The 13,387-nt window shown below is 41.9% G+C and overlaps 1 protein-coding gene across 3 annotated transcripts in view; it reads left to right on the forward strand.

The window, feature by feature from the left end:
* The first annotated feature begins 348 nt into the window (after window positions 1-348).
* Window positions 349-13,387, forward strand: part of TMEM245 (transmembrane protein 245) — a 103,352-nt gene continuing 90,313 nt past the window's right edge. For all 3 annotated transcript variants that reach the window (XM_017863780.1, XM_017863781.1, XM_017863782.1), the window contains exons 1-2: window positions 349-968; window positions 12,255-12,372. In XM_017863780.1, the coding sequence (XP_017719269.1) occupies window positions 387-968; window positions 12,255-12,372 (700 nt within the window). In that variant the 5' untranslated portion in view covers window positions 349-386. The remainder of the gene's footprint in view (window positions 969-12,254; window positions 12,373-13,387) is intronic.

Genomic DNA, 13,387 nt, shown 5'->3' on the forward strand with positions numbered 1-13,387 from the left:
ACTGGTTCTTTAAAAGTACTCCCTCACGGTATTCTAGTATGCAGCTTGGGTTTTAATATCTGAATGTGGCGCCTTTTGGGATCTCGCCTCGCGAGAAATTGACATTAACAAATGAGTGAAAGGAACTTTTTTCCCCGTCCCCCCCGCCCCTCTAGGAAGATGTAGACCCTACAAACTTGTTACCAGGACCGTGCGGAAACCAAGGAGGCGGACGCGTTCTCCCCATTCCCCTTTGGGAGTTGTAGTTTCCTTTAAGCGCTTGGTGGTCCTAAAAACCAGTGTGGAACTACAACTCCCACAATCCCGCGCGCCCCCCGCCCTGCCTCCCGCCCGCGATTCTCGCCCGGCTCCCATTACCGCCCCTCGGGGGCGGCTGTGGCGGAGGGATGATGGCCGACGGCGGCGGCTCTTCGGCGGTGCCCAGCCCTCGGGGCTCTCCCCGGCCGACCGCGCGGGTTCCGCACGCAGTCGGACCGAGTGGCGGTGGTGGGGAGACCCCGCGGACTGCGGTGCTGGCGCTGCGATTCGACAAGCCCATCAAGCAGGCCTTCTACAACACCGGGGCCGTGCTGTTCGTGTGCCTGTGCTGTGGCGCCGCGGTGCTGGTCTACTTCATCCTGGAGGCCTTCCTGCGGCCGCTGCTCTGGGCCGTGCTGTGCGGCACCTTCCTGCACCCCTTCAAGAGCTCGCTGACACGCCTGGGCCGCCACTGGCTGCAGCGCCTGCACCGCGCGCACACGCCCATCGTCCTGGCCGCGCTTCTGCTGCCGCTCTGCTTCATCGACTACGGCGTGGAGGCCCTGGGCGAGCAGGCGTTGCGTCGCCGCCGCCTGCTCCTGCTGCTCGGCGCCGGCGGCCCGCTTCTGTATGGCCTCTACTGCCTCGGCAGCTACCTGGGCGTGCAGGTGCTGCTGTTGCACGCTGCCGCGCTCATCTGCCGCGGGCTGGACTACTTCAGCAGCCTGTGGGTGAGTGAGCGGCAGTCCGCACCCGCCCCCCGCCCGTGGTGCCGGCACACTGGGATGCAATCCTGCAGTTGTTCCTCCCGGTGCAGGGGCGACGAGGGGCCACACTTGTGCTGCAGTGACTGTCCGTCTCCGCTTTCCTTCTCACACCTCAGGAATTTGGCGCACATTCTTCCAAAAAGAGGGCGGGCATAATTTGAAATTGCCTCCCTGCTTCCCACCTTGCCTCAATCCTAGCAGGCCCTTTTAGGGAGATAGTGCCCTGGATTGAGAATCGCTATTCTGCTTTGCAGAGAGAGGCCTCAGCGTGGCAGTGGGGCTTGGTTTTACTCCTGGTTGGAGAGGGCGGGAGTGCTTCGGCCACCCTCAGTTCTGCGCATCTGAAAGAGGTGGAAGGGACCTTCGAGATTCTAGGCCAACTTGCCATCCTGCAGATAGGAAAGGTGACCTCTTACCAGGCTAGGGCTACTTAGGGGCAAAGAGGGGTCTGGGTGTCTTAGATTTCTCACAAGTCCTAAAACAAAGCTTGCTTAACTGGCTGGTGCTGCCTTTCGGTTCAGGTGATTTCTGTATAATTTGTGCAAGGCACTGGGTGCCGAGCCGCCTGTGCCTCTTTCTGTCCACGATTTACTTTTTGGTAACTACTTTTGTTGTGCACGAACTGGTGTACCAGAGCACACCTCCTTCCGCTTGGAGTAAAGTAGCGGACCGCGTGAAGGAGAGAGACGTTGATTTGTGATGCTTGGATTACCCGGAGCTTACTCTTAGAAAATCAGGGAGCTTTAGAATTGGAAGGGATTTCAAAGATAATCTAGTGACACAATTCCTAACTCAGACTATATTGTGGACTAGTTAGTTATCCACATCTTTAACTGGTGACTGTTCAAAACAAGTGGAGATTTAGTGCGTAAGAATGCCAATTGATTCATAAACAGTACCATTTACAAATTTTGATTCACTACTTTTGTCAGTGAAATAAAGTTCAGTGTACCTTGACATCATTAAGTTGCAAAATATTAATTCCCCTTATCTGTCCAGCAGTGTTGTGGCTTGCCTGAGGTTATTGGCAGAGTGGTGAATGACCCCAAACACCCTTCTTCTCTTGTTCACTCAATACCACCTCTTGGTTCGTGTTTAAAGTTGATCGAGCATATGTTAGGTACTGGGCTTTGTGAGGGTACTGGGCTTTGTGAGGGATTAGTCCTTTTGGACTAAGATACAGGTCCCGTCTTCAAGGTATATGAGCATATTCTAATGGAGATGAGAGACATACAGATAAATGTTCATGACTCACCAATTATGGGCCACAGGCCCAGAGAATGTGATTGGTCCAAAGTCACACTTTGTGGTTCACTTTTATGGAGGCCCAGTTCAGTGCTTTTTATCGTTTATCTTGCAGTTTCACAATTCAGCTAAGTGGATCGAATGCTTCTTATCTAGAAGTCAGAACACTGTGTGCTAAGAAAAATACACTTGGTTATTTTCCTCAAGAAATTCAGTTTTGTCAAAGACACATAGATTCTGCTAACATTTTTGACTGTTGATACTGCTCAAGGAGCATATCCATCAAACTGTAGGAAATTAGAAAAGAAAGGCTTGCCATATGTAAATAGTATATTTTCATACTAGAGTAAGAAATTGAATACGTGAGTAATTTGGCATGAGTATGAGGTATTTCTAGCAGTCTCTCTCAGATACTCAGTGGAAAGAGTTGAGCACTTCTAAAGAAACATCCACAGCTCGGAGTATACCTTTGAGTATCTTTTTACTGAAGATAAACCTTCATCTTTGTATTTCATTTGTATGGGTTGTGGATGAGTGGAAGAGAAGTGGGGGCCAACATTGATTAGACCTGGGAGTGGGAGAAGGAAGGGCCAACCAATTAATGATTTTTTGAAAGCTTGAAATTGGCCGGGTGCAGTGGCTCGTGCCTGTAATCCTAGCACTTTGGGAGGCCAAGGTGGGTGGATCATCTGAGGTCAGGAGTTCAAGACCAGCCTGGCCAACATGGTGAAACCCCATCTCTATCAAAAATACAAAAAAAAAAAAAAAAAAATTAGCTGGGTGTTGTGGTGGGCGCCTGTAATCCCAACTATTTGGGAGGCTGAGGCAGAAGAATCACTTGAACCTGGGAAGCAGAGGTTGGAGTGAGCTGAGGTTGCACCAGTGCACTCCATCCTGGGGGATGAGCAAAACTCCGTCCCCCCCGCAAAAAAAAACCCTTGAAATTCAGCTGTTTGGCTCAAGTGTTGGGAGCAAGGAAAAAGAGAGAGGGTTAAAAAAAAAAAACTGAACAAACTCAACATAAAAGAGTATGAGTTGGCCGGGCGCGGTGGCTCAAGCCTGTAATCCCAGCACTTTGGGAGGCCGAGGCGGGCGGATCATGAGGTCAGGAGATCGAGACCATCCTGACTAACACGGTGAAACCCTGTCTCTACTAAAAAAATACAAAAAACTAGCCGGGCGAGGTGGCGGGCGCCTGTAGTCCCAGCTACTCGGGAGGCTGAGGCAGGAGAATGGTGTAAACCCGGGAGGCGGAGTTTGCAGTGAGCTGAGATCTGGCCACTGCACTCCAGCCTGGGTGACAGAGCGAGACTCCTTCTCAAAAAAAAAACAAAAAAAAAAAAACACAAAAAAAACACATGAGTTTAGAAGTGAGTAGGGAGTGGTAGAAGGGCTAGATTTGAAAGAGAAGCTTCAGGTTGATAAGAGTTTCAGAGAAACAAGGTGTAGAGTTGCATTTTGCTCAAGCACCGTTTAAGGGTGGATAGTTGGTTGGGGTGAGGTGTACCTGGGAAGACAAGGAGTCCTTGCTCTCATCCAAAAGTGCTGATTAAGGCCAGGTGGGGTTGTCCACGCCTGTAGTCCCAGCACTGCAGGAGGCCCACACAGGTGAATCACTTGAGGCCAGGAGTTCGAGAAGATCAGCCTGGCCAACATGTTGAAACCCAGTCTCTACTAAAACTACAAAAAATCAGCCAGGCATGGTGGTGCACGCGTGTGGTCCCAGCTACTCGGGAGGCTGAGGGACGAGAACTGAGGCACTTGAACGCAAGAGGTGGAGGTTGCAGTGAGACGAGATTGTGCCACTACACTCCAGCCTGGGCAACAGAGCAAGATCCTGTCTCAAAAAAAAAAAAAGTGTTGATTAAAGGCCAGGCACAGTGGCTTAATGCCTGTAATCCCAGCACTTTGGGAGGCCAATTGCTTGAGCCCAGGAGTTTGAGACCAGCCTGGGCAACATAGTGAGATCCCCCCCACCCCCGATCTTTTAAAATAAAAAAGAAAGTGCTGATTAAGGCCTGACATGAAGTGAAAGTAGGTTATGTGACTGGGCAGGAGGCCCATTCTGGAACTTTTCCATCCCACAGTTCACAGTGGTTTGGCTTTATGAGCCCAAGCAGGGCTGCCTGGTATAGAACATGGTCTTTATGCTTTCTAGGCTACTTTAACTATGGGCCTGCTGCTGAAGAGCAGTATAGATGAGAGAGGCAGAGAGAAAAGTTAACTTTAAGTGAATCCCTGTTTTGATGAACTGACAGTTCATCCATTTAAGATCCAACTTTTAAGCATCTGCCATGCCCCAGGCACTAGATTAGGTTCTTTTTCATGGGTGTTACTTCATTCTCACAATGTCCTGTGAGGTAGGAGGGAGGGATTTCATATGTGAGAAAACTAATTCAGAGATTGATCTGTTTATGCTGTCAGTAAATGGCGTTCAATAGACCTAGCAGCAGATGAAGTCCTGCTGTTATCAAAACTCTTTGTAATAACCTTCAGTAAGGATTTTTAAAAAGTTTTCCCTAATACATTGTGTTTAATTATTTTTAATATAAATGGATTCTAGGCCGGGTGCGGTGGCTCGCACCTGTAATCCCAGCACTTTGGCAAGCCGAGGCAGGTGGATCACCTGAAGTCAGGAGTTTGAGACCAGCCTGGCCAACGTGATGAAACCCCGTCTCTACTAAAAATACAAAAACTAGCTGGGTGTGTTGGTGGATGCCATAATCCCAGCCACTCTAGGCAGGAGAATTGCTTGAAGCTGGGAGGCGGAGGTTGTAATGAACCCAGATTGCGCCATTACACTCCAGCCTGGGCAACAGAGCGAGACTCTGTCTCAAAAAAAAAGAAAAAAAAGGATTCTAGTTACTAGGAAAAAACAGAAGAATATCAGCATTCTACTCATCTAGAAACCGTATTCATCTCTCTTCTTTCTTTTATTTTTATACCTGTGGAGTTTTCCAGATCCCATCAGTTTTCCTTTTAGTGTCCTTGGGACCTGTGTTTTTCTTTTTTATTTTTTTCGTTTTGTATATTGAGATGGAGTTTCACTCTTGTTGCCCAGGCTGGAGTGCAATGGTGTGATCTCGGCTCACTGCAACCTCCACCTCCTGGATTCAAGCAATTCTCTTGCTTCAGCCTCCCAAGTGCTGGGATTACAGGCACCCACCACCATGCCTGGCTAATTTTTGTATTATTTTTAATAGAGACGGGGTTTCACCATGTTGGCCAGGCTGGTCTCGAACTCTAGACCTCAGGTGATCCACCTGCCTTGGCCTCCCAAAGTGCTGGGATTACAGGCATGGGCCACTGCGCCTGGCCTGGACCTATGTTTTTCTTTGTCACTAGTTTATCCTTCCAGTTCAGTTCCTCTTCATGTCATTTGTAGATTTCTTCAGTCTCCTAAAACTCCATGCTGCTTACAAGTGAAAACCTTTATCATTTATGGGATGAGTAACTCTTTTTCAACAGTTTTGGATAGGTTAGAAGATTGCACTGACTTAGTAAGTGGCTTCAGAACACTTAAAAAAAAAAAATCAGCTGTTGCACCGGGTTCACATGTTACTCAGTTCTTGGCATCTTCCCATGGTAGAGTTATGCAAGGTAAATTTGAAAAAGCTGATGTTGTGCCCTGCTCCACCATTTCTCTCTGTTGGGGGGCATTCTGATCTTTCTCATTCTGTTAATTTAGACTTGGTGGAAAATTTGAAGACCATTTAGTTTTTGCAGTAATAATAGATTTGTTTTTCTCTGTGGTCTCTGATCCCATTGTTTCCATCTTTTAAAGAAGCATGAGGTGGAGAGAATAGTGGCTGAAAGATAAAAAAACAAAACAAAAACCTTAAGTTCTAAAGGTGGCTTTGCTAGTAACTAACTTTGACCTTGGGCAGACCAGGGCCCTCCTCTGGTACATTCAGTCCCAGTTGTGTAAAGTGAGGGGTTGGCTTGAACAATTTCTAAGATTTCACGATGTTCTATTTTACAGATTACAAGAGGCTCTTCAGCAGTGGACATTAGTCAGCCATTCACTACTGACTCACTTTTAAACACATTTCTGGGTTTGTTTCTGCTTGCCTGGCAGCAAGAAACAAGGAGAGGAAAGTTTCTAGTACTTAGTTTTCTCAGTTAAAGACTTTGAATATAAAAATCGTTGACTCTAAGTTGCCATGTGACAAAGAGAATGGTTTTCTCATTAGAATTGAGTGGATAATTGAAGGACCTTAAGCAGTTGCTGCTTGAGGCTATGATTAGGGCTGTGACTCCTTAACTTGGAAGGAGGTTTGTAGTTGTGTTTTTTTTGGGGGGGAGACGGATTTAAGCTCTTGTTGCCCAGGCTGGAGTGCAACGGCGCATTGTCGGCTCACTGCAACCTCTGCCTCCCAGGTTCAAGTGATTCTCCTGCCTCAGCCTCCCCAGGAGCTGGGATTACAGGCACCTGCCACCATGTCTGGCTAATTTTTTGTATGTTTAGTAGAGATGGGGTTCCACCATGTTGGCCAGACTGGTCTCAAACTCCTAACCTCAGGTGATTCACCTGCCTCGGCCTCCCAAAGTGCTGGGATTACAGTTGTGAGCCTCTGCGCCCAGCCTATAGTTTTATTCTCTCTAAAAAAAGCTTAAGAAACTGTTCTGCAAAAATGTGTAACAGAAGCAACCAAGTTGTTTTTCCAGTTAATGCCCAGATGACAATAAATGAAACAAAGACAGTTGAAAAGGCGGAGTCTCTAGTTGTTTTCTACATTTAATATGTTATTTAACCAGAAAAGTATATGTGGATAATTGTGTGAAATGAAAGGAAAATGTGATTGCCTATTAGTTCCCTTTACTTGAAGTGCTAAGTAAATGTTGCCAAATTTTATGCAGTCTTATGTAGTGTCTAGCACATTGGTGGTATAAAAACGACTGTGGAATGTGTATTTTGAAAAGGACATGTTGTTTTGGAGAACATAAATTTGGAAAAATATGCCCTCTTATCTGTAACTGTGGCTCATTGATTTAATGCCTGGAATAAATTCACACTTGAATAGGTTTGCTCAGAGGCTAAACATATATAAAGTTGACTTGTTAACCTCATGTTTCTGTGTTAGTGAAGATTTAAGAATTAAAGAACTCTTAAGGGGTCCTAGACTAGAAATTATGTGTGAAACATGAATGTACAAATCCTTATTTTTTTTGTTTTTGTTTTTTTTTTTTGTTTTTTTGAGACGGAGTCTCGCTCTGTCTCCTGGGCTGGAGTGCAGTGGCCGGATCTCAGCTCACTGCAAGCTCCGCCTCCCAGGTTCACGCCATTCTCCTGCCTCAGCCTCCCGAGTAGCTGGGACTACAGGCGCCCGCCACCTTGCCCGGCTAGTTACAAATCCTTATTTTTGTTATTTTAAAGGATATTTAGTGATTCAAAATGTTGACTCAAGTAAAATGTTTGTTACATTTGAAAAAAACATAAGCAGAATAGAAGTTTATATGATAAAAGTGAATTATCCCTTTTCTTTTTTTTCCTTGCGAGACAGATTCTTGCTCTGTCACTCAGACTGGAGTGCAGTGGTGCGATCTTGGCTCACTGTAACCTCCACCTCCCTGGTTCAAGCAATTCTCCTGCCGCAGCCTCCCGAGTAGCTGGGATTACAGGTGCCCGCCACCGTGCCTGGCTAATTTTTGTATTTTTAGTAGAGATGGGATTTCACCATGTTGGCCAGACTAGCGCTGAACTCCTGACCTTGTGATCTGCCCATCTCGGTCTCCTAAAGTGCTGGGATTACAGGCGTGAGCCACCGCGCCTGGCCGAATTATCCCTTTTCTCCACCACTATTCCCACTATTCAGATGTTACTATTGTTAACTGTTTGATGTAAAGGCTCCTAAATTCATTTCTATGCCCATGTGAACATACAAAGTAGAAGGTTTTGGTTTTTTGTTTTTTAAAACAAAGATGAGATAACATACAGTTCTGTACTTTGCTCTTTCATTTATCATTGTACTGTGGATATCTTTCCTTGTTAGCACTTAGAGATATATGTCTTTCTTTTCTTTTCTCTTCTCTTTTTCTTTTTCTTGAGATGGAGTTTCGTTCTTGGTGTCCAGGCTGGAGTGCAATGGTGCAATCTCGGCTCACTATACCTCCACCTCCTGGGTTCCAGTGATTCTGCTGCCTCAGCCTCCCGAGTAGCCAGGATTACAGGCACGTGTCACCACACCTGGCTAATTTTTGTATTTTTAGTAGAGATGGGGTTTCACCACATTGGCCAGGCTGATCTCGAACTCCTGACTTCATGTGATCTGCCCGCCTTGGCCTCCCAAAGTGCAAGGATTACAGGTGTGAGCCACCACGCCTGGCCACTTCTTTCTTTTTAATACTGCTACAGTATAAATCTTTTTACTCCCGGATGCCTTTTAGAAAATGTTTTTAACAGATTTTCTTAGCTCTGAATTTATATTAGAATACTTTGATAAACATTTTTAACCATTGGTAATTGTATAATCATAATGGGCTTAATATAAACTCTAAAGTGTTTTTATAAATGGCCCGTACCTCTTAAACTGATATTACTTCTGCAAATCTTTTCTGAGGAAGCACTTCAAAATACTGGAAAAAAATCCAGAAGCCAAAAGAATTTCCTAAAAGTTAAAATACTTCTTTTTCTGTTTATAAAGATACTACGTAACCTTAGTAGAAAATTGAGTACCTGTAAAAAAAACATAAGCAAATTACTCCTTGAAATCCAACCATGTAGAGATAATATTTTAAAACATTTTTTTGTTCAGTATGTTTTCACCATTATAAATTTACGCACTAATAAATTGACATTGTAGCACTGCATATTGATGGTCATCATACTGTTGAAAGTCTGAGTAATTACTCAATTTTTGGAGATAGCATTATTTAAATAGTTCCCTATAAAATACTTAAGTTGTTTTCAATTTTTTATATTGTAAACGGCAACAGTGAATATTTTTATATCTGCCTGCACAGTGTGCTTCTGTAAAACACTCCTAAAAGTAGAATTGGGGAGTATATTTTAAAATGGTTATTTTAAACTGGAATGGGGTAATCTGTGAGTTTCAGGTTGATAGATGAAAATACATGCTTCTTGTTAGATCATAAATTTCTCTTAAAAAATCTGAAGTATGCAGTCTCTTATTTTTTCTCTCCCTGCAAATGATATTAATTCCTTATGCATACAGATAAGAAACAAAAACTTCTTGGAGGTACTGTATATATTGTGACCTCCAGTTCAGCTTCTTATTAAGGGTAGTACTTACTTTGTCATCTCTGGTCGACGTTTGCTCAAACACTTTTAGTGATTAGTGATGATTATTCCATTTTTTGATAGCTGCAGTTTGTTGGAAAAACCTATCCTTTTACTGAGCTGTGTTATTTCCTAATTCCCACCTATTTCTGCTCTCAGAACCACAGAAAATCAAGTCTTATGCCTCTCCCAGATGATATTTTAAAAATTATTTGAAGATAGCTACAAAATCTTGATATTTCCTTCTCTTTTCTAAGCGAAACTTTTTTTCCCCAGCTACATTTATATATCGTGTTGTGATTTTATTTCCTTTCCAAGGCTGAATTTTGTTGTGTGGTTTGGTGTGCAAAATTAATTGAAACAATCACTTTCCCTGATATGAGTATTGTACTTTCAGAAATAAGTGCTTCTACTAGTCATACGCTGACTCATACTGAACTGAAAAGTGGTTTAGATGTTCTCTTTCCATTCCATACTTGTACAGTTGAGTTTTGAACCTCAAAGCAGAACTTTGCATTTCTTTTCATATAATTTAATCTTATCTGGATGAGTCCATTGTTCTGGCTTCAGGATATCTTTTTGAATCATGATATGTTATCTCAGTGTTTATTGACAACTCAGTTTTGTATAACTGATTTGCATAAAATCAGTTTTTTAGATTATTGTGCCTCTGGTCTTTCATCTAAGTGATTGACATAATGTTTAATAGGGTGGGGCTAACTGACGTACCTCTGAAGACTATCCATTTACTGAGGATTTTTTCTTTTTAACTTCAACAAGTTGTAGTTGTCAAAATTGACTATTTTAATTTTCCCTTGTGAAAATCTGAGCAGCTTTTGTTTATCTTTAGTATTCTAGCACCACACTTCTTTCTCCTTATGGTTAGAAAAGTGCACTCTGGAGCCAGATTCCTGGGTTCTAAACCTGCTTCTATCATTCATTAGCTTTGTGGCCTTGGGCAAGTCACTTCTCTGAAATCTGAGTTTCTTTCATGTGTAAAATGAGGATCATAAGAGTACTTATTTTGTGGGGTTATGAGGATCAAATGAGTTAGTATCTATAAAGCATTAGAATAGGGCCTGGCACATAGGACTGTTATATAAGTGTACTATTATTGTACTCAGATTTTTTTCTATGCTCTACCATCAGATCTCAAATGCTTTGAATTCCCCGGGTTAATTGGTCTGGTCCAGCAAGACTGGACTTTTTGAAGCAGCTGTAGTCTCACTTCCCATGTCCTCATATTTTTGAGCTTCAGAGCTCTTTAATGTTTCATCTGATAGAGTTACTTGAAGAAGATATTTTAATGTCCTTTTTATTATAAAATAATTAGTGTTTATTAAAGGCAATTTGGAAAATACAGAAAAAAGTGAAAGGAAGAACAAAATCTTACCACCCACATACAGCCACCAACTTCTTAGTACATTTTCTTTTCCTCCCACCATATAGTAGATGTAATCACATCATATATATTCTTTGTATTTTACTTCTAACTTAGTATGATATTGGGAGTTTTTAAACTGTATAGTCTTTGTTTTTAAGAAGTGATTTTAATGGTTGCATAACATTTTATTGAGTAAGTCATAATCGTTTCCCAGTTGTTGACCTTTTAGGTAATCACATTTTCCACTGTTCTGAATCATACTCTGATAAGCTTCTTTATATTTAAAGCTTTTTCAGAATTTATCATTATTTAGTAAGGATAAAGTCTGAAAGTTCAATTCTGAGGTTAGAAGCTATAAACATTTTAAGATGTGAAGATTATTTTATTGATAGATTTGACCAAAATAATGTAGGAGATAGTTTTTTTCTGTCTTTTTTAGTAATCCCATCAGTTCTTTTTTCTTCATGCTCTGAATTATATAGCTTGAAGTTTCTTTTTGTCTTCATTTGCTTTTTTTTTTTTGGCGAGATTCATGTCAGACTTGAATTTTAGCTTCTTGGTCTTACGTTAATTAACTTCTTTGTGCTCAGATGTGTTCTGGATTATGTATTCCCTGTGTTTTATAAATGTTCTATTAAAATATGAGTTTCTGTGTAGGCTATGCTGGTTTCTTTTGATGCTTCTTAAGCTCTAGAGTCATTTAACTTTAGTATAGAAAGAACTGAGGAGGGTATCCTGGCTGATTCTTCTGTTCTGAAATCCTGCTGTTTGTTCCTCTAATAATATTTTTTTTCAGGCACACTTCTTCAGCTGGTGCATCATAATTCTGGATTAGGTTCTAATCATCTGTTGCCTAGGTTATTTCAGCAGGATCACACTTCAGCTGGCTGCTTTCTAACTTTACGGAGTTATTTTCCTAGTAACAAACATATTTTATAAGCTGCAATAGAATCTTAACCTGATTCTTTTTGGAAAGCTTTCCTTTTCTTGTTTTTTTTTTCTTTCCATTTCTTTTCTAAACAGCGATTAACAGAGAAAACTGTAGGAATTCCACAAGATTAGACTCTTAATTTAAATCCATGGTTTATGCTTTGAATATTTTATCTCAAGCATTTTATGTATAAGATGGTTTTTGAGCAATGTATCTTTTGTTAAACAACTATTTAATATCACTACATGAGATTTCAAATGCCTAATGTTTCAAAACTTAGATTCTCTAAACGAGGAGAACCTAGGCACGTTTCTTTGGCACCATCAACCTTTATCTTTTCTGTGCTATGTCCAGAGCCCTCCTGCTGTATAGACACAGATTTTATATAATTCTATGTTCATTTTCATGTGTATAGATTTTACAGCCGTGTCTTTATTTCATTTATTTAAGATCTGGACGTTGGTGGTTGGCTATGTGTTGACTGTTTCATTCAAGTGGAACGCAAGCACTGAACGCTACCTGAGAGCAGTTTCAATTCCTGTCTGGATTATATTGCTTTTTCATTTAGGTGGGTTCCTTTTTTTTTTTTTTTTTTTTAAGTCTGGCCTAAGGTCTGCAGAGGCCGACTGTGTGAATGAAAGTGAATTTTTTGTAGTGTTATATGTTGCATTTAAAATTCTTTAATCTTTAGAAAATGTTATGCTTTAATCTTTCATTAAATTTTAATGAAAATGATGTGCTTTAAAATGTCTTTAATTATGTTCATTTTCTAAAAGGTCCTTTTAAAAGTCAATACATCTTAAAAAGTAGAGCACCCTTGGATTCTCATATCATTTCTGAGTGTCATACTTAAGGGAGGATATAGATAAGCAGTCAATGATAGGAGGTCCTCAGAATCATGTGTGAGAACCAGTTAAAGGAACTAGAGATGTTTACTCTGGATAAGAGGAGGGAACTGGGGGTCTAGGGTAGAAAGGAGATAGAGGTAAGGAGGATATAAGACATGAAAGCCTATTTCTAATATTTGAAGGACTGTCCTGTGAAAGAGTGCTTTAAACAGATCTCTAACCATGAGGGAGAGATGTCAGAGTCGTGAGTAGCTTCAGAGAGACAAAACTCTTTTCCACATAAGGATATTTGATGTCAGAGCTGCTCAGAGTAATGGGTTCCCTGTTATGTTAGCTGGGTGGCTGACTGCTCAGATGTTGATTTTTCAGTGTGGTATTTATGGTTGAGACTTTCATCTCCCAAGTTTGAGCCCATGGAAACATTAAGTTCTAATTTAACAACACAATTCAGTAACCCAGAGCAGTGGATAGCCTTAGTTTCTAGAGCTACTACTTATTGTTAAAAATAAAATAAAAAACACTATGTCCCTGTCTTTGTTTGATGTCAAACAAAGCATTATTCTCTAGCTTTGTTGAGTTGGAATGATAGAGGAATTTATCTGCAAGATCCTGTATGTCAGATATGATTCATTTTGAACTCGAGGAAGGCAGAGGAAGGAGGCAGGCATGCAGGGATGTTTATGAGGTTCTAGGTGGACTCAGGGAAATGGTTATGGGTAGAGACCTGTTTCTTGG

This window comes from Rhinopithecus bieti, unplaced genomic scaffold (genome assembly GCF_001698545.2).
Source record: "Rhinopithecus bieti isolate Rb0 unplaced genomic scaffold, ASM169854v2 scaffold_73599, whole genome shotgun sequence".
Lineage (NCBI taxonomy): Eukaryota > Metazoa > Chordata > Mammalia > Primates > Cercopithecidae > Rhinopithecus > Rhinopithecus bieti.